General features: G+C 62.3%; 1 protein-coding gene across 2 annotated transcripts in view; it reads left to right on the plus strand.

The window, feature by feature from the left end:
- Positions 1 to 4,813: 4,813 nt before the first annotated feature.
- Positions 4,814 to 20,734, plus strand: part of ZFPM1 (zinc finger protein, FOG family member 1) — an 80,930-nt gene continuing 65,009 nt past the window's right edge. The window contains exon 1 of one of the 2 annotated variants that reach the window (XM_055232771.2): positions 4,814 to 5,203. In XM_055232771.2, coding sequence (XP_055088746.1) covers positions 5,164 to 5,203 — 40 coding nt within the window. In that variant the 5' untranslated portion in view covers positions 4,814 to 5,163. The remainder of the gene's footprint in view (positions 5,204 to 20,734) is intronic. The other variant, XM_055232772.2, reaches the window with a different exon arrangement.

Raw genomic sequence — 20,734 nt, forward strand, 5'->3', positions numbered from 1 at the left:
AGAGCACCCCCCACGGCGGGTGGCCTCCCAATTCCTAACTTAATTTATTTTGACATCTTTGCTGCTGCCTGACCTCCTTATGGAGTCACGTGGTATTTAAAACTCATTATCCCCCCATTGAAACAGGAAGTTAATTAAACCCTTCACAGAGCCAGCGTGGACGAATGTCAGAATGGGCCCCTGGCACAGCTGCCCGGCGGCGCCAAGGCCTGGGGATGACTGGCAGTGGGGGAAGTGAGGCCCGGCCCGGGTGGGGAGCACAGGACAGGTCCTGGGGTCCCTTCCCCTAACTCGGCTGCCTCTGTGCGTTTTAGAGCATGCGCGTCCCCGGGAGAGTCCTGCTCTGCGCTTCCCTGCTTTGTTGCTTCAGTCAAGTGACTTCCCCTCTCTGAACCTCTGTTTACGAATCTGGCAAATGGGAATTCTGGCAGCTCCTTCTGCAGAGAGCTGCTGTGAGCAGTGTGCTGACATACGCAAATGTGCAGCCTGGCTCAGAAAGGCCCTCCGCAGTGTCTGCTGTGGCTGCTGCTGTAGGAGGGCAGCGCTGGCTGCGGAAGAGGAGACAGCTGGGCCTGCCCTGCACGCTGGGACAGAGAGGCCTGAGCCTGCCTGGGGAACTCAGGGGATTCCCTCAGGAGGGGTGGGCAGACCAGGCCAGGCAACGGAGGGAAGGGTGCACCCGGCAGCCCAATAGCTTGTGCCAAGGGGGACCCCTGGACCCACATACAGGGAGGCTCCAGGCTGAACGAAGGGCAGAGCCTGAGGCTACGACACATGCCTCTTAGGAGGCCCCGCTGGCTTCAGCCTTCCATCAGGGACCAGCCAGGGTCGGGGAGAGTGGGCAAGATGAGGCTGATGAAGGTTTGGAGCAGGGTGGGAGGGGCCTCTCAGAGCCATAAGGAAGTGAAGTCACAGATCCTGGTGATGGGCCAGCTGTGGGGAGTGGTGGGGAGCAGACAGAGGAGTTGGGTGCAGCCTGGTTCCGAGGACCTCACATGGCCTGACCTCCAGGTGCACCAGCCCTGCAGCCGTTGCGGCCCCGGGTGCACCCTCCCCGGCCTCCAGCTTCTGTCCCTGCACCCTCTCCACCAGAAATGCCCTTCTCTCTCCCATCACTCTTTTTTGAGCATCCTCCATCCTCATCCTTCAAGGTCCAGCTTAAGTTCCTAGAACATTCTGTGGCTCCTTGAGTCACAGCTCAACAGTCGGCCTGGCACATAGGTGGTGCTACAATTAGCCCCTCACCCATCCCCAGCTGCTGCCCAGCCCCCGGCGGCCTTCCTGGGCTGGGGCAGCTCGGCACTGGCCCGTCAGAGGAGCCAGGTCCACGGCCGATAGCCCACAGGTAGGAGGGAAAGTGGCAGAGCCAGGACTCAAACCCAGTTTTCCCAACGTCCCATTCAGGGTGAAGAACATGGGCTCTGGAGTTCCCGGGCTCCCTCCCAGCTCCAGCACTTCCAAGACATAGGACCCCTGAAAAGCAACTGGCCCACTCCAAGCCTGGGTTTCTGCATCTGTAATATGGGGGTAACTTGAGCCCCCACCCCAGCCAGTTGTGTAAAGGTGGCACGGACCTGGGACAGCCTGGCAGCACAAAGTCAGTGCTGTGCTGGTGATGCTGACACAGGTCCTGGAAAGAGGAGGGGAGGCTGGGGAGCTGGGAAGCCCTTAGGTCATCTCAGTGCGCCTCCTCCCTTACCTCCAAATGTACAGGGTCGGCAACGCACAGGAGAACCTCCCCTCAAACCGACCCAGTATCAGGGGCAGGGCTGAGGCAGAGTAGAGGCATAGTAAGGCATTTGCCCCCTCACACCCCTCTACTCCCAATAGAAGGCTGGACTTCCATATCCACCGGCCCAGCCCCCCTGCACACCCCCACTGCTGAAACCCCAAAAATGTCCTCTTTGGGCTGAGGTGGTTTTTGGAGGGGAGGCGGTCTCCAGGCCACTGCCAGACAGCACTACCTATGTGTTCCAGGCCCTGCTCTCCTTGGGAGCCAGCAGGGGAGAACCCAGTGCAGGCTGAATGCAATTCCAACTTCCCCACCAGTGACTTTGGATGTGAATCTCAACACACCTCGAGAACGTGCAGGGGCGTGCAGGGGCAGATGGAAACTGGGGTTCACAATGGGCAGCAGGTGGGGAGTGGAGGTCCCAGGCAGGCTCAGCCTGGACAGCCTCAGCAACCCCACATCCTGTTCCTCTCCCACCTGATCAGGGACTCCTGGAAAGCCCCACTTGGATGTCACCTCCTCTAGAAAGCCTTCTCTGATTTCCCCAGGCAGAGATGGCCACTCCTGCTCTGGGCTCCCCCAGGCCATCCTCTAGACAGCATGCCTTGTTTCTCTTCCTCAGTGTATGACCTCCCTGAGGGTTTAATGGTGTGTGTAAGGTCCTGCAACTTTACCACTCGACATCAGCAGGCAGCCTCCCCTCTCGGCTGCGGTTTTCTCATCTGTAATAATGCCTGCCTCCGGGACAGAGTGTAGAAGGAATGTGCTACAAAAGCAGCCCTGGCAGGGTTAGGGGAACTGTGACTGGTGCAGGGGCACAGGGCCTGAGCTGGGAAGGGCACCACAAAGGGCTCAACATCCTGCCCTTGATGCCCTGGGGTTTTGGGGTTTTGATCGAGGGGGCTCCACATTTTCATATTTTCATCTTGCATGGGGCCTTGCGAGTGACGGAGCCAGGGCAGCAGGTGTGGTCTGGACCTGCCGCCTGCCCCCTTCGCTGGCTGCCCTGGGCGTGTCCCTCCATGTTTTCATCTATATATGGCTCATAGAAATAAATCAGATCAGGCAAAGCAGCAGCCAAAATGATTCCCATTGTCTCCTCCTGCACCCTAGACAGACATCAGTCATGGATGATCCTGGCTATCTCCTGCTGACCCTCGGAATCCACCTCAACACAGATCTCTACCCATTCCAGCAGCGCCAGCCTGGGTGCCACTTGCTGTGCGTGGAGCTTCAGACCCAGCCCAGGTGCCAGCCCATGGCCACCTCCTCCAGGAACTCCCCTAACTCCCAGGTCCACATACTCTAAAGTGGCCTCCTTTGGGGAAGGAGGCCAGGCCCGGTGGGAAACCCAGACAGGTAGGTGCTCCATCCAGTTGACAAGCATTGGGAGGGGGCGGGGGGGGGGTTGGGGGGAGGTCCTGGGTTGAGTGAACCAATCAAACATGGGCCCCACCCCCTCCGGAGAGCAGCTGTGGGAAGGCTGTGCCCACTGGACCCTGGCAGAGAGCAGGAAGGGCTGGAGGACCTGTATGCCCCTGGGCAGCTCTCTTGGCTTCCTGGTCTCAGTGTTCCTGTCTGTCCATGGCGGTGGGGAGGAGCGGCACGTATCCAGTGTCGTACCCCTGCGTCTCCTACCCACCCGCCACTCTTCTGTGCCCGGGAGAGAGCCCAGGCTCTGAGGGTAAGCCCCCACTTCTCCCCTCCCTTGGAGCCAGGGAATAGGTGACAGAAGTTGGCACGAGGTGGGGTCTTAGGAGCTCCCAGCAGGCTGGCGGGTGGTGTGACAGTCCTGCTGTGCGATGATCTCGTTGTCAGGTGGGAGGGGTCCTTCCTGTCTGCCCCTGGGCCCCACTCACGCCCGTTTCTTATGAGTATGGGGGATGGGGGAGCAGGCAGCAAGTGTAGGCCTAGAATATTAAAAGGAGAAGATACAACTCAGCTGGGAGTGGGAGACAGCCCCCTCAATGCGTGACCTTGAGCAATTCCCCGATCCTCCGTGAAGTGGGGCTCTGGAACACACCCCAGAGGGCAACAGTTCTCCATTTCCAGGCCTGAGCTGACAGCACCGCGCCCACAAACCTCGCTGACCTCTGACTGCTCCGAGAGGGTGCTGTGGCCCGCGCGCTGTGGGCAATTCCTTCGTGGGTCTCCTGCGGGGCGCCCTGGGGAAGCTCTGTTAGGAAAGAGGCCCCAAGTGGCAACGCCCAGGGCTGCCGGCTCCCGCGCCACCTCCTCGATTTCCAGCCTGGTCTGAGCTCACAGGGGAAGATCCGAGATCCTGCTCTCCTTGCTGTCCTGAAGGCGCAAACTGACACCATTTGGGGGCCACCGCAGGTGGGGGACCCCACCGCAGTCTGGGACGGAAGCCCCCTTCCCGGCCCGAATCCGCTCCACACCCCAAGTCTGGCCCAAGACAAACTTGGGCGTCATGGTCTCGGGCTTCCCGAGCCGGTTGTCACTGCCCCCACCGCGCACGTGGAGCGGGCGGCGGAGCCCAGGGGTCTGGGGAGGGAGCAAGGGCTGGGGGCGGAGTTACAGTGCGGGGGCGGAGCCTCGGCGTCTCAGGGCCCAACCAGGTCAGGGGAGGTTTGGAGGCGGAGCTGGCGCCGAGAGGCAGGGCGCAGGATGGGGTTCCGCGGGGCAGCAGAACAGAACCGAATAGGTCTCAGAGTCTCAGCCCGGCCTGGGGACATGGCCTCCGGGCAAAAGAGGCGTGAGGGAGGCTAGAGGACTCCCCGGGGCGGGAGCGGGGCCGAACCAGGAAGGGGCGGGGCATCCAGCCGGGGGGGGGGGCCAGTGCCTTGAAGGCCCAGCCGGACAGGGGCGGGGCCGCAGGGCTGGGGGCGGAGCCAGCGCGGTGAAGAGCTAGGCGGGCGGGGGCGCGGTCGCGGCTCTGGGGGCGGAGCCAGAGCAGTGAAGAGCCGGGCGGGCGGGGGCGTGGCCGCGGCGCTGGGGGCGGAGCCGGAGAGGTGCAGGGCCGGGCTGGAGGAGCGGGGCGGGGTCGGAGCGCAGGGGGCGGGGCGGGGCGGGAGGCGCGGCGGCTGACGACGCTCAGGCCCGGCCCCGCCCCGCGCCTCCAGCCCGCCCGGAGCGCCCTCGCAGTGGCCGCCTGCTCCGCCGCTCGCCGCCCGCGGGTTCCATTGAGAAAAGCCGAGCGGCGGCGGCGAGTGCGCGGGAGCGGAAGAGCCGGCACCCCCACGCCGGGCAGTCCGCGCGCCCGCAACGCAGGACCGTGGCCTCTCGGGCCTCCGCGGCAGCTCCAGCGGCTCCGGGGCTGGGCGCGCGGGCTGGGGGCGCGGGCCAGGGCGGCCGCGGAGACCGGGGGCCGGGGGCATGAGCGGCCCCGCGGCGCCGCCGCGCCCCCGCCGCCCGCCGCCGCCCGCCCGGGGCTAGAGGCGGCCGCCGGGAGGGCGCGCGGCGCCGGAGACATGTCCAGGAGGAAACAGAGCAACCCCCGGCAGATCAAGCGTGAGTCAAACTTTGCCCGCCGTTCCCGCCGCGCGCCCGACCCCCGCCGGGGCCCCGCCGCCAGCGCCGCCCCCGCCCGTCCCCGCTCTGCCCCGGGCGCCGGCGACCTTCACCCCGCGCCGCGCCCCCCGCGCTGTGCCAAGCGCGCCGTAATCTAATCTCCGCCGGCGGCCTGGGCCCCCGCGTCTCGGCTTGGGCACCGGGGGGTCCAGCCCAGGAGGGGGCCGCCCGGAGGCCGGGAGTAGGGTGGTTGGGGGCGCGGCCCGGGCAGCGCTCGGCCCCTCTCGGCCTGCCCCTCCCCCGCATCGGCGAGATGGTGCAGCGATAGGGCGGCCCCGATCTGGGCTCAGATAAAGTTTAAAATATTCCATTCTGCAAGTCCCGTCCTGATAAGATCGTTCTGTCGGGACGGGCTGAAATTGTGATCTTATCTCGCTCGGTTGACTCTCCCAGGCTTTGTATCTAGAAGCGAAGAGAGAGACCTGGGAGGGAGAGGGGACACCCGGGGCCGCGGAGATGCCTGGCCAAGTGGCAGGGACCGGCCCGCGCCCACACCCACCGGTGCCGTCGCAGAGCCGCAGGACGGGGGAGGGGGTAGCGCGCAGCTGCCGCAGCCTAGGCACTTGGCTGCAGCCCCCCAGACACCCCCACCCCGTGCCCTAGCGCTGGAGTCCTGAACCCAGGCCCTGCCTGCCTGGTGACACCTCCTGGACCCTGTAAGTGTCCCAGGCAAGGCGGCATGGGCAACAAATGTTGCCCTCGGATGCCCGCGGGCACCCCCTGGCATCCCAGGGGGCTGCTCCGAGTCAGAGAAGGGCCTCCTAGGACGCAGCCCCGGGCCGAGGTCGCCCCTGCACGCGACTAAGTTTCTCGCTGGTCCGGCTCCCTGCCCGGTCAGAGGCTGCCGCCCCGCCGCCACATTGCCAGTGCCCCCATGATGAGAACTGCGCTATCGGGGCCACTGTCTGGCCTGGGCCTCTGGGCTGTGCCAGGAGGGAGCAAGAGCACAGGAAGCTCCCCTCCCCACCCTACGCCAATAATAACTTTGTGCCTCACAGTTAGGGCCCAGGCACAGGTCTTCCTCCCCGGGGCGCCTCCCCGGAGCCTGACGGGCAGGTCGTCTGAACCCTGCCAGGAGGCCACGACGGAAACCCGCCCGCTGCCCAGCCGGGCACTACCTCCTTTGTCCACACGACCACTGCCACCAGGACCCCTTGTGCGGGGCCTGTGGGAGCTTCCCTACTCAGGAGGTCTCCCGAGGCGGGGATCACAGGCATGAACCGGTTCCCGTAACCCAACTCCCTCGGCGCAAACGGGACCTGTTTTCCGAAAGTCGCCTTCTATCATGTCAACTCAAGTATTAAAAGCCACCCACAGGTCCCGATCCGCGCTTGTGCTCTGGTTTCTTTTTCCTTCCTCCCCTGAGTGCCTGTGTTCGGTTCTGGGGTGGGTGGGTGTGTGTGTGTGTTTCGCTGTGATGAGAAATGCAGATAGCTCGGGCAGGGAGATCGCAGGTTGGGAACCGATCTCCAGCGCTGATAAGGCCGCCAGCGCCAGCAAGAGTCCGTAGCCCAGCCCAGCGGGGCGGGCAGAGCGCGCGCACTTTGGAAACCGGGACCGCGGCGGGTGCACGGTGAGCCCTCGCGGCCCATCCTCGTTGCGGCCCGGGACCAGGGCAGAGAAAGGGCCCGGACGAGGGAGGCAGGACCGCGGACCCTCCCTGTCGCTGGCGGCCCCCCGGGGCGCCTCCTCCCCCTGGCAGATCTCAGCACTTTACGATGCGAAGGCTGATTGTCACCAAGCGGCGGCGCCCGCCCGCCCTCTGCCAGCGCCTGTGCCTGCCCGCTGCCCTGGCCTCACCTGCGGCCGGGCCGCGAGTGCAGAGCGGAGGGGGCCGAGCGCTTCGGTCCGCCCACCCCCCACCCGCGCCCCCATCAAAGCCCTGGCGCAGCTGCCCGCGCCTCTGTGCGCCTTTTGTTCCGTGCGGAGATAGATGTGCCGCGCTGATAAGGCGCGCAACCGATGGTGGCTGCGATAGGCGCTTCCATTTATTAACTTCAAACGTGGAAGCGGGGGCAGGGCGAGGCGGGAGCGCGGCCTTGGCCGGCCAGATGGCAGAGGCGATAGGCCGGGCTGCCGACGGGGAGCGCGGGGCCGGGGCAGCTCGGGACCCCCGGCGCCCCCAGCCCGCTGGGCTTTCCTCCCGCCCGAGTCGATGTGAGCTCTGATAAGCGCCTGGCCGGTCGGCCCGATGGCGATCGCCAAGAGCGATAACAGGCCTTATCTTTGGCCACCAGGCCCGGCCGGGTTGGAGAATAGCGCGGGGGCGTCGCGACTGGGGGCATGGAACGGCCCGGGTTGGGGCCGGGGAGCCGGCGTCTCTGCGCTGGTCTGTCTGGGGGAGTTTTCTCCCCAAACACACTTAATTGCCAAGAAGTTGATCCTCCCCTGTGGCCGGTGGTACAGTCCGTCAAAATGAAAGAAAACTGGCTTTGCCAGGGCCAGGAGGGGGAAGAGGGAGGACACCCCGCCCCGAGTCCTCGTAGGTGGTGAGAGACCGCTAGAGGTGGGTTTGTCACCTTCAGAGGGAGAGAGGGTGTTTTCCCTTTGAATCATGCTGGCGTTGCCGGTAGTTCCTAGCAAGAACCAAGTGTACACTGCTTGGAGTTTTCTTGAAAAAAAAAAAAAAAATCAAGGTGGTTTCCATGGCCCAGGCTGCTTTGGGGGAGGCCCGTGTACCCTGGTGAGGAGTCACCGCAGACCTGCCTGGGCTGAGCACTGTTTGTCCAGCACTAATGCATAGAGGCCCTGGGTCCCAGTGGCAAATGAGAGTGGCAGAGGGGGCAGCCAAGGGGAGCAGGGGGCACGTCCAGTGGTCAGGGACACTTCTTGGAAGGGGGTGACCTTTGACACAGTAGGGCTGGCCTCAGTTTTCCGCTGCTGTCGGGGGAGCAAGGGCTGAGAGGCGCCTGGGGCGGGGGGGGGGGGCCAGCCTGTGCCAGCAGGTGCGAGTGAGGTCAGGAATGATGGAGTCGGTCAGGTCGTTGGTCTCCTACTCTGAAAAACGGAGTCAGGAATAGGTCCCCAGGGCTGTGGGGGTCCCCAGGTCAGGCTGGAGATATTGAGGGTCCACAGAGGCACTTTGCGGCGGAAGGGCCCATGGATCCCACAGGCCAGATAGAGCCCTAGGCCATCTGGGTAGGGCCTTCCGGAAGGAGCCGGGGAAGGGGGGTCCCTGAGCCCCTCCTGTTCCAGCCCAGGCAGCTGCTGCAGCTCAGAAGAAGGTGTTTTTCACACACTCTCAGAGTTTGATTAAACAAATTATTGGTAGCCACAGGATGACTAATTCACTCCAAGCTTCAAAGTCACCGACCTGCTCTCCCCAGCAGCCCAACGCCCACCCGTGGGGCTGGCAGTGCCATCTGGCAAGGGCCAGTTCCAGTTCCAGAGAGGGCTGGGTTGGGCCCAGAGGGAGATGGGGTGGCTTCTGCGATGTGTTATGAACAGGAGTGGGATGTCGGCACAGAGCCATCCACACTGGCCTTCCATGTGTGGGAGGCACCCGGGTGTTGAGGCTCTCAGAGGCCACCTTACCATGTTCATGACCCAGAGTGGTAGCAGAGCATCCAGGAAAGAAGGGGATTTGGCAACCTGGCTGACCCTGGGGCTGAACCACAGGGGACAAGTTAATGTGACTTCCACAGCTCTCAGTTTCCCCCTGTTGGAAAAATGGGTATGGTAGTGTCTGCCGTCCAGGGGCTGCAGGTCCTGCTCTCAGCTTACCTGGTCGTTGGCCCAGTTGCCCCGTCCCCAGTCACCACCCTGAGGGGAAAGGTGCCTGCAGCCTGCTTGGTGCTTAGGCTGCGAAGCCATCGCTGTCATCTCAGAGTCCTGATCCCAGCCACGTTTTTCTGTCTTTCTTTCTCTTTTTTTTTTTTCCTTAGTTAAAATTTTTTTAAAAAATAGACATGGAGTCTCACTATGTTGCCCAGGCTGGTCTTGAACTCCTGGGCACAAGCTATACTCCCAGCTCAGCCTCCCAAAGCACTTGAGGGCACCGCACCTGCCCTCAAGCCACATTTAGCAGAGGGAATTAGAGATCGGGAGGTACTCTCAGGGCCCACCACCCCCTAAACCTGGACTCCAGCAGGGCCTGGCGGACCCCGGAGCCCACGCCATCACCCAGCTCTGGGCCGGTTGTGGTTTGCCCATTTTCCTGGGCCTTAGGGAAGGCAGACAGCTCATGTTCATTTGATGGTAAGAATAATATTCATAACAGCCAATGCTTAAGAGCCCTCTCTGTGCCAGGCTGTGTATTAACTTAAAGCAGGTCCTCTTCTGATCACTATTTTACATCTGGGGAAACTGAAGCACAGAGAAGTTTCTCGCCCAAGCAAGTGGTGGAGCCAGAGTTGGAACCCAGGTGGCCGGGCCTGCGCTCCTTAAGGGTGTGTCTGCGAACACTGCACTGCCTTCTCTCCATCTTCCGGCTTCTGTCTGCCTTGCCACCCTGGGCCTTTCTCAGCCTCAGTCTCCACATCTGTGAAATGGGCCTTTGGGACCAGAGGCCCTCTGAGGTCTTTCCCCAGATGGCCTCCTTCCTAAGACATTACTGCACGGGGGAGGGGGTCCCCTGGGAGGCTTATCCGGGCCTTCCTTGGGCCTGGGACCGCCGTCAGCCCAGCCAGCCCCTCCCTGGAGGTCACCAGGAACCCAGCGTGGCATCCAGCACTGCTGGGGATTTAAATGGGTCAGTTGGGGAAGAAAGGAGGAGGGAATGTGATGCCATTAATTGTGCCCCTTATCTCCTGTTTCTATGCCAACCAGACGTTCCTGGGCTTGACGGGATTGTGAATAATACTCCCGCTGGCCTATCTGCCATCGACAGCCTCCTCCTGGAGGCAGCTGTTGCCTGGCCGATTGGTATCGCCAACCCCACGGACCCGGCCCAGCCACACTCGGGGCCCTGGTGGGGCTCCTGCCCACCCAGCCACCATACCCCTGGGTGTTCCTGGAGGTGCCCAGTGGCTCCCGACCCCATTTCACAGAGGGGGAAACTGAGGCTACAGCCACAGGTCTGCTCTCCAGACCTCATCTGCCACCCTACACTCAGGCAGGAGTGGCCCAGACTGAAGGGAAGGGGGTTTCAGAACCTGCAGAGGGGGTCGTCTGCGCCCTGCCTGGCTGCACGATCTTCGTGAGTCCCGCCGCTCTGGGTGCGCTGTCCTTGGTTTTGTCATTAGGAGGCAGATGACCCCATGGGTGAGGAATCAGCCACCTGCAAGCTGCAGGCAGCGTGTGTGGCCTTACGGACCAGGGGAGAGCCAGCGCCCGTCAGGGCCAAGCCCCTCGTTAGGGCCTGTGTGCAAGTTGAGACTTGGGTGGCTCCTCTCTGGCTCCTTTTGGCCCCTGGAATTTGCCTGTGTGCAGGCGGCCCCCATGCAGCTCAGCGCTCCTTCAGAGGCCCCGTCCACCCCTGCCTGATGGCCTTGCCAGCCCATTCCGCCACCTGCTCCCCTCTCAGGCCCACAAGCTCTCTGAGGGCAGGGCTGGGTCAGTCCCGTCCCCACAGAGTGGGCCCCCCGGAACTCTGTCAGATAAATGACCAGACGGACGCTCGGCTCAAAATAGGCATGGCCTGCTCACACCACAGCTCTGCCACTTACTGGCCGTGGAACTGTGGGCAAGGCCTGCCCATGTGAGCCTCTGTTTTCCCATCTGCAAAGTGAGCGTAATGATAGTACCTGCCCCCAGAGCACTGTTGTGAGACTGGAAGGAAAATACCTGTTATCCGAGACAGCTGCTACTAACCCTCTCCCCCTCCTCCCCTTCCCCTTCCTCCCCTTCCTCCTCCTTCCCTTCACTACCGCCTCCTCCTCCTCTTCTTCCTCCTCCCCCTTCTCCTCTTTCTCCTCCCCCTTCTCTCCCTCCTCCCCAGCAGCCTAACGCCCACCCACAGGGCTGGCAGTGCCGTCTGGCAAGGGCCTTCCTGCTCCCCCTCCTCCCCTTCCCCCTTCCGGTCTTCCCCTTCCTCCGCCTCCTCCCCTTCCTCCTCCCCCTCCCCTCCTCCTCCCCCTCTTCCTCCCCGTCTTCCCCTTCATGGTCAATCACTTGGGTCAGATCTGTGGTTTCCAGCTTATCTGAGATGGAGCAATCCCTCTTCCCAAGCTGTCTCCCAGGACAGCCCAGCATGTGAAACACACAGGGGCCCTGCCTTGGAAGGGCCCCTCAACCCTGCTGGTCACTGCGCCGGCCCCAGGTTCCAGGTCAGGGCAGCCCCTGACACCCACCCTCTAGCTGGCTGGCCCTTCCCTCCAGCGCATCCCGACTCCCCAGGCTGTGTGGCCTTGGCATACTCTTGCCCTCTTTGGGCTGAGGCTTCCCTTTCGCGAGGGCAGTAGGGGGGGACTGAGATGATGCTCCTGCCCGTGCCTGTCCACCTCCCCACCCGGCTCTGGGAGAGCCGTGTCCTGCCTCGTCCTGCCTCGGTTGGTTCAATGGGCACACCTGTTTTTCAGATGAGGATGAGAAGGTCCTAAGAGGCTGGGACCTGCCCTGGTGTGAGGAAGAAACAGGGAGGTTGTCTGGTCTTGCCCTCTGCCCAACACCAGCTTTCATGTTTAGCACGTGGCACTGACTTAAGGACCCCAGAGTGAGGATGGGGGTGTGGCTCTCAGCCAGGTGGCCTCAGCCAGTGTCTTCCATATGCCCGCCTTAGAGACTCCTTTTTACAGTGGGAATAACAGGGTCCCTCCTATCCGAGCTGTGTTGGGTAGTGTAACAGGGCTGTTATACAGTAGGTGCTTAAATAGCAGCTGTTTGGAGCAGACCCCGGGTCCCAGTTCAGGAAGAGGACGTGACTTGTTCATGCCAGGTGACGGTGCTCCTACTCCCGTGGCCCTCGGCCTCCCAGCTGTTCATGGGGCCACTGGGTGGGCTAAGGACCGAGGGGCGGGAGGCCTGGTGAGGACCGAGGGGCGGGAGGCCTGGTGAGGACCAAGGGGTGGGGTGGGAGGCCTGGTGAAGACCGAGGGGCAGGAGGCCTGGTGAGGACAAGGATGCTTGCTGGGGAGCCCCCAGGTTCCCACCCCATCCCCACTGCAGGGGCTTTGCCCCACCACCTGGGCTGCACCCTCAGGGCTCCGGGCGGATGCCGGCCTTCAACTCTGGAGAAGGAGGTGACCAGTCTGGGGACCGCTTTGGACAACAGCGCAACCTCACGTCCTGGCCTGGCCTTGCTGTGCCATTGTGGCCAGTGGCTGTGTCTGGGGCCTGTGTTTCTCTCTTGAAGGAGGAGCTTAATGAGAACACCTCCTTCCCGGCTGTTGTGTGGGGCGCAAGCTGGGAAGGGCTGTCCTAGGGACACGTGTGTGAGGGACTTCACTGCCTCTAGAGGTGTGTGAGGGACTTCACTGCCTCTAGAGCCGCTGGTTGCGTTATTGATACTTTGCCAAAAGCCCTGAGGGCAGACGTTTAGCAGAGCCCCACTGGCCCTCCCCTCCTTCAGGTGTTAGGTTTGGAAGGGAGGAGGGACTCTGCCTGAGTGTGCCCCGCCCTGGACTGGGCTGGCCTCACACCCCAGCCCCAGCTCTCCTCTTCTTGCCCGGAGATCTGGCCCACTGCTAAGATCATCCTTGGCATTGGCCAACCCATTTTACAGGCGAGAAACGGAGGCCCTGGAGGCGTGGCATGTGTGAGGTTGTGTGACGTGGGAGCTGGGGCCGTGGACCCCGGGTGTGGGCCCAGGTTTCTCTGGGCACTGCCCACTCAGCACCCCCAGGCCACCAGCCCCACTGCATCGGCCTGCGGCCTGAGAGGCCCAGGTTGCTCCCCATCTCCTCCTCCCTCCCCAGCTGCCTCGTGTTTTGGGGGAAGGCAGTGGCCCTGCTGGGGCAGGAATGTGGCGGCTGACCTTGGGCAGAGCCCGGTTAGCAGATAAGCAGGCCCCTCCCCTCAGCCTCTTGTGCCTCCGTCTGCTTCCCTAGCTTCCCCTGGGCTGCTGGCTGTGGTCTTGGGAGCCGCAGCTTCCCCAGCTGTGAAATGGGTGTTGGGGGCTGGTGGGCAGCTTCCAAGAGCTCAGGCCCTGACTCTCCTGGTTCCCTCAGTTCCCCACCTGGGGCTGGAGTGAGCCCGGTGTGCTGGCGGCTCCTGTCTGCTAAGCGCCTTACGGGCATCCCCGTCCTGCCCTTCTCCAGACACCACTTAGCTTTGGGTTCTCCACCAATTTCTCGAGCAAGAAAATCGGGGGTCAGAGAGGGTGGGTGGCTGCGCCAGAGTCTCACAGCACACAGTGGTGCTCTGGCTGTGGAGGCAGCAGCAGGGCAGGGTGGCCCTGCCCCAGCTCTCCGGCAGGCTGCCTGTGCCTAGGACCTCCTGGACTGTCTGGGGTGTGGCTTCCTGAGAAGGAGGGGGCAGCCACCGTGGGCTTCCGGGTTGCTCCGGGAGCTTCCCTGTGGGCAGCCATGGTTGGAATCCTGGAGTGGAGAGTCCTAGACTCTCTGTCATTATAGGGAGGTTACCTTGCTTCTCCAAGCCTCAGTCTCCATCTCTGCAAAATGGGGGTACCGTGAGGCACCAGGCTGGGCTCCAGGGTTGCCCGGCCCTCGTGCAAGTCACTCAGCCCCCCCGAGCTTCAGTTTCCCCACTGTAAAATGGAGCAGTGATGCTCACCTCACTCGGCTGTGAGGGGCGATGCCACCCAACATGGGAGCTGCAGCCCGTGCCAGGGCCCCCTGTGGTCTGTGCTGTGTAACAAAATCCACACAAACAGGGCAGGGGCCCCCCTCCCCTCCCTAGGTTGCTGACGTCCTTCAGGTGTGTCTGTCACGGCTGGCCTTGTGTTGGCCTTCCGTGCCACTTCCTTCTGGGCACCTGCACCCGTCACCACCTCCTGCCCCAACTTCCCTTTTTTCCATCAAGCCCCCACTCCCCAAGTCAGACCCAGGGAGCAGGAGCGGAAGAGGCCCCAGGGCCAGGTGGCGGTGGCTCCTTCCCGAAGTGGTGCATGAGGAGAGACCTGCTGGGGAGTCCTCCCGGGACAGGGGACAGGGCCTCATGGTTGATGGCTCATCTATCCTGCACATTCTCAGCCCCCAGTGAGGGACCAGGTGCCTGCATCTGCCCCCTCAGCCTCTCTTGGGGTTCCTCTGGCAGCAGGCCACCCAGACCCTGGTGATGGGAGGGGAAGCCAAGACTCAGAGCCATCAGTAGCCACAGGGCCTTTCCCCTGATGTGACCGCAGGGCCTAAGCCCCTCTCCACACTCAGCCCCCAGGTTCACCGGTGTCACAGCACGTACTGGGCATTTACTAGGCCCCTGCCTCACACTCAGTCACCGTGCCCAGGATTTGGTAGACGTGGCCTCATGTCCTTCTCCCGGCAGCCTTTGAAGGAGGCCCAGTGTGCAGATGGGGAAACTGAGGCTTAGAGAGTTTCAAGGTCAGCCCTAGCCCTGGAGGTTGAGCTCCTAGATCTGGGCAGGGAAACCACCCGGCTAATATTTTGAGGAGGGAACGAGAGGAAGGCAGCAGTGGTGGTTTTTATAAGAGACCTTTCCCTGCTCCCGCTGGGCCAGGGGACGCCCGTCTTCAGGCTGAGGAAACTGAGGCCTTCCCGTGTCTCTAGGCAGATCAAGCTCTGACCTCAATACTGTGTCCTCTGGCTGTGTGACCCTGAGCAAGTCCCTTCCCCACTGTGGGCCAAGGTGGCCAGTGCAGCGCCTTAGAAATGTAGGAAAGAGATCAGAACCACGACTAGACCTGGCACACATAGGGCAGGGCCAGCCCTGGGTACTTCCAGGAAGTCCTAGACCGTGGGATGGGGCTCCAGCCAGCCAGGAGCCCTTGATCGAGGCGGTTGTTCTGTACCCCGTGGTCCATCGGTCAGTCCTTGGGGGCTGGAAGGAGTGGATTGGAGGCTCCTTCTTCCCAGTGGACAGAGGTGCTCTGTTTAGGGCCTGAGTGCCCCGTCTCGAGGAAGGGCCCTAAGGACAGGTGAGCAGCCCCTCAAAATTTAAGGGTGCACTGAGCACACCTGGGCCTGAGGGGCTGAGGCATGTGAGCCGTGCCTCAGGTTGAGACAGGCAGGGCCAGGGCATTCTCAGCCCTGCAGGGGCAGGGCCCCCAGGTGCCCCCGGGCTGCCTGTTTATGACTGATAGTTCCCGACCCCAGGCCTGGGCCCTGGATATGCTCCCAGAGGGGACGGGACACCCTGCAAGTGCCAAGGCAGGAGGACGGGGTGTTTGCACCTCAGTCCTGCTGCTGTCCCCAACGCCACCTACCCTCTTTCCACTTCATGGGCGTGGAACAGCTCAGGAAGGCTTGGGACTACCCCAGCCTTCTTGGGACCCTGAGGCAGTCAGCCTCAGTTTCCCCCATTGCTCATAGGCCCACACCTAGCTCCACCAAAACCAAACATTTTCCCAGAGAGCAGAGAGACCCCCTACCCCCGCTGTGGCAATGGTCGGTGGGCACCCAGGCTCCCTGGGGCCCTGGCTCAAGCCGATCGCCCCCAGCTCTACAGGCTGTGGCCTGGTCCGCCCTGCACTGTCTCTTGGTCCGGGCCTCTTGCGGGCACAGGTTTCAGCTCCTGTGATAACTGGGAAAGTTGAACTGGCCCCATTACTGCGCCAAGATGGTGGGTGAGATACAGCCTTGATAATGGAGGAGATACCAGCTTCTCGGTGGCCAATAGCCCAGCCTCTCCACCCATTAACATTCCCCACCAGCGATCCGCCGCCTATCTCCTCCATTTCCACTCCTCCCGAAGATAAGAATGGAAATTCTGACTTCATAGTTCACTGATTAAAGTGTCTGGATTTCTTGATAATACACAGATAAATTATGTTTTTGAAAAAGAAGGTAGGGAAGAGAGTGAGGAGGATGGGGGCCTGGGGTGGGTGGGAGCCCTTGGCCGTCTCTCCCAGCCTCTTTCGGCCCCTGGGCCAGGCCGTGAACCACAGAGCATCCGGCTTACACCGCCGCGGCCTCTGCACAGACCCCGTGTCCAGAGGCGCAGAGTTAGCTCACAGCAGGGCCCGGGCTGGGGAGGCACAGGCAGGGCGCAGTGTCTGCTCAGAAGACAAACAGCAGAAACATGTCGTAATGCTGGAAACGGGCTGGTGTTGGGAGCTAGTAACCGTGGTCCACAGGCCTGTGGGGAAGCCCTCTGTCGGGGAAGTGCCCCTCCCAGCAGCCTGGTGGTGGGCAAAAGGTGGAGGAAAAGCCAGAAGTCTGGGCCTGGCTGACTGCTCCTACCTTGGGCCATGTCTCTGTGCCTCAGTTTCCCCACCTGTCATGTGAGTGGGAGCACGGGGCCCTCCTCACAGCCTTGACAGCAATGCTATGCCCCAGGGTGGGCATTTGGCCTGGTTGGATCCCTGGTGTCCCCCGGTGCCTAGAACAGTGCCTGGTTATACAGTAGGTACTTAATAAATGTGGAGGGCCCAGGCAGAGCCCCATTGGCCAGCTGGGGAGGGGGAGGGGCTTGCCTGCATTGAGAAACCCTGTGTGCTCCCCAGCCCGGCTCCCACCCTGTCCCCAACCATCCCTGGCCCTGCTGCTGCACCTGACAGCTGCGCCCAGATGGGACTCAGGTGCCATCGCGGCGTCTGTCTGGATAAAGCCGCCTCCTTCAGCTGATCCGAGATCCGGCGCTGATGGAGCGATTAGCGGCGATTAGAGCCCAGCGTGCGGCTAATCCTCCTGCTGAGGGACAGGTGAGGCAGCTATAGTGGTGGAGGAGGGACAGGTGAAGCAGCCGTAGGGGTGGAGGGGGCCAAGGGTCCCTCTGCAGGGGGGAAACCGAGGCCCCGCAGCTATGATGTCTCCTTGAGGCAGTGGCCTGGCTGCTCCCTCGCTGGCAGAAAGGCTTCCTGTGGAGCCGCCTGGGCTCCCAGTGGGTGCAGGCCCGCTTGCCATTTCCCCCTTCCTGGATTTTATATTTTAAGTGATTCCTGAGAAATGAGATCCTCTGGGATCCCAAAGTCAGGATCCCTGGGGCGGTGTGGATGGTGATGTTTCTGAGTGGTTCTGAGACCCCCAGTTGTAATAATCCTGATGGTGGCCGTGGTTAGGCAACAGCTCCGTTACCCAGCCCTGGCAGTTCTGGCGTGGAGTACTCTGCAGCCTATGACCTCATTCTCCTCTGAGAACTGAAGACTCAGCGAGGTTGAGTAACTCACCCAAGATCACACAGCATGAAGAGAACAGAAGGTACCTTGGCTTCTGGCTTAGAGTCTAGCCGAGGTCAGAGTCTCCATCCTGGCTGGAGGTTCTGGGGTCTTTGTAGTGGGGGGCAGCCCACGAGCCTCCCAGGGGGCTCACCCCCCCCCCTTTCCGGGAGAAAGGCCAAGCACAGAAAGGGCAGGGGATGACTGAGGGCCACACGGCCCGTCCTGGCAGTGGGAGGGGATGGGCGGAGGCTGGCTTACCTCTATTCTTGTCTCTTGGGTTCGTTTCATCTGTCCCCAGAAAATAAGCTCCTTTGGTGAGAAAGTTGGTTTCTTTCTAACTTTGGGGTTTTGTTTTGTTTCAATATTCTAAAAGGAAGTCAGCTATTTCCAGTGCAGTGGGGTGTGTATCTGGGAGAGGGGGGTAAATGTCAGCTCCAGTGACCAGCATTTAAATCCTGCCCCTTGGCCGGCAGCCTCTCAGTTTCCCCACTTGTATCATGCCATGATCACAGTTCCAGCCTCCTTGGCCTTTGAGGAATTAGGGCAGAAGTGGGTAAAGCATCTGGGGCCCTTGTGCAGCAGGTCTCAGTGAACCCCAAAACAGCAGTGGTATTAATGGGGGGACATGAGCTGGGGCGAGGTTCCCTGGGGTGGGGCCACCTCTCCAAAGCCCTCTCTGCCTGCAGCCCACCCTCCCTGAATCCTACTGGCATTCTTCCTGCACGGTTTTCTGCCAATGGGTCCAGTGTGCCGATGACCTCAGTGATGTCACCTAGGGCCTCGTCCCATCACACAGCGGCCAGAGTGGCTCCAGAACATTTGTCCCTGTGATCCAAGAGTCTACCCCTTGTCAGTCCCCCATAGTCGCCACAGTCACCCAGACCAGGGGCCACAGCAAACAAGCAGGGGGTACAGCATCTGCCCCCATGGCCCTGGTTCTCACACATATCCCAGAGGCTCAGGCGTCAGTTTCCTCATCTGTCAAATAGAGCCAACGCTGCTAAGCCTGCACTGCAGGCCATGGCCAACCCCCCTGAGGTCTCCCCACCCCTCCCAGCGGTGCCCACCCAGGGCTTCTGGAGGAAGGAGCTCAGCCCTTGCCCCAGTGACACTTCACTTCTCTGGGCCTTGCCGCCCTTTTCTATAAAATGGGGGGCGGGTCGCCGTCTCGGAGTCCTTTCAAGGAGCTGATGGTGTAGACCTAAGACCTGCCCTACAGCGCACACGTGCAGCTGTTCCTGTCATCCTGGGACCTCCGGACCCCGGGCCTCGCAGCCGCCTTGGATCCCCTCCCTCCTCCAGTCACGGGCTCTGGGCTGGCTGCTGGGCGTGTTGGGCACAGCGGGCCCTAAGCGGACCCGTGCCCTTTGTGGCTGGGACCTGAGAGGGGGAGGCCCCCACCCCCTAGTTCTATGGCTTTGGGAGGTGGGGGTGGGGTGTTTTCTACCCTACCACCCCACAACGAAAAAGAAGAAAAGGGAACTTGATAAAAAGGGCGATGCGTGCTGTGCGGTGGAGGAGCTGCTATCGCCGTTATCTATCTGCCTGCTCTAGCTGAGCGGCCCCCCTTCCCCTTATCTCACCCCACCCAAATGCCAGGAACAAAAGCGAGAAAACACTCTCACCCGCACACCCGCGAGCCCACCGCCCCCGACGCACCCGCGAGCCCACCGCCCCCGACGCACCCGCGAGCCCACCGCCCCGACGCGCCCGCGAGCCCACCGCCCCGACGCGCCCGCGAGCCCACCGCCCCCGACGCACCCGCGAGCCCACTGCCCCTGACGCACCCGCGAGCCCACCGCCCCGACGCACCCGCGAGCCCACTGCCTACGGCGCACGAAGCCACCAGATCTACAGGGAGAGCTGAGCACTCGGGGTGCTCTGAAAGTCATCGTCATCATCATTTTGCAAAGAAAGCCCCCAAATAGCCCTCCCTGAGACAAGGCAGCCAAAAATAACAAGTCGCCCTAAACAGTCTCCCCCAGGAGAAAAGAGGCCAGCCTTGGAGAGGGGCTGGGACTTGGGGCCAGGTCCCAGCTGTGCCGGCCTCTTGGCTGTATGACCTTGGGCCAGTATCTTTCCTGCTCTGAGTCATCCCTGAATGGATATCAGGGAGCCTTCGAGGAAAGGGGAGAGCCTGCACTGTAACTAAAGCCCCCCACCAGCCCCATGCAGCTTTCTGACCCTAGACTTGGGGCTGGGACCAGTCACCCAGAATCTGATACCCCCAGGGCCCCGTCCCCCCAGGGCCCCGCCCCCAGCACCCCCCCCAAACCCCACCCCCATGGCCAGGGCACCACTGTCCTAACCAGCCTGTTGGCAGCCAATGGAAATGGGGTATGCAAATGAGCAGGGTTGAGGCCCAGGGATTGGCTGAGCTGCTGTGTGGGGGCAGGGCCTCCTCCAGGTGCTGCCCTTGACCTGGGGGAGTAGTTCCCACCCTGGACCCTGCCCCAGGAAGGGAGAGCTCTGCCATCACCACCACAGACTATGGAAGGGCCCGCCTTTTAGGGGCCTCGCTGCCTGGGCACAGGCGGATGGACAGGCTGGCCTCTGGATGACCTGCCAATCCTCAGAGCCCAGACCCACATGGCCTGAGTTGGGGACCAGGACCCAGGAGTTCCCGAGAGGAGTGCAGCCAGCAGCCACTCCCAGATGGGAACAGCGAGTTTCACGTTTCACAACCCGGCAGGGACGGCCCGGGGCCAGCCAGCCTCCCTCCCACCCCCATGTCTGGGCCCACTCCAGACCCTCCTGCAGGCTGCCCCCTACCGCTCCACCCTCTCCCCACGCTGACTTCCGTCCGGAACCTCATTCTGCCAAGCTTCTGAAGTGCCCGCTGGGCTGCGGACGTGGCACCATCTTAATGAATGACAGTCCCAACCCCTTTGCCCACCCTCAGCCTCCCCATCTGTAAAATGAGAAGGCAGTCTAGTAGGTCTGCCTCCCAGGATGGTTTCTGGGCTCTTCGGCAAGCCCCTTGCCGGCCTGGGCCTCAGTTTCCCCTTCCACAGCATGAGGCTGAGGTGGCAGGTTCTCTGGGGGTCCTCCTTCTGTCTGTGGCTGTGGCATAGCCTGGAAACCTGGGGTCTTCCAGATTTCCCATTGTCAGAAATTCACGTGCCAGGAGACCACGTCTATAGGGGGCTCAGGACACCTTAGGGGGTGTGCGCATGTGTTCTGAATCCACCCACACTGCACGGTGGGTCTTGTTGGCAAGACCAGGCTGAGGTAGGCTCCGCCGGCCTGAGACCTGGCTGGAGGCCCTGTCAGCTCCCACGGCACCTGAAAATCAGCCACAGGTGTGGGTGTTTGTCAAAAATGTGTAAGCGGAAAATAGTGGCGGGGCGAGGAGGGAA

The sequence above is a fragment of the Symphalangus syndactylus genome, chromosome 11 (assembly GCF_028878055.3).
Source record: "Symphalangus syndactylus isolate Jambi chromosome 11, NHGRI_mSymSyn1-v2.1_pri, whole genome shotgun sequence".
NCBI lineage: Eukaryota > Metazoa > Chordata > Mammalia > Primates > Hylobatidae > Symphalangus > Symphalangus syndactylus.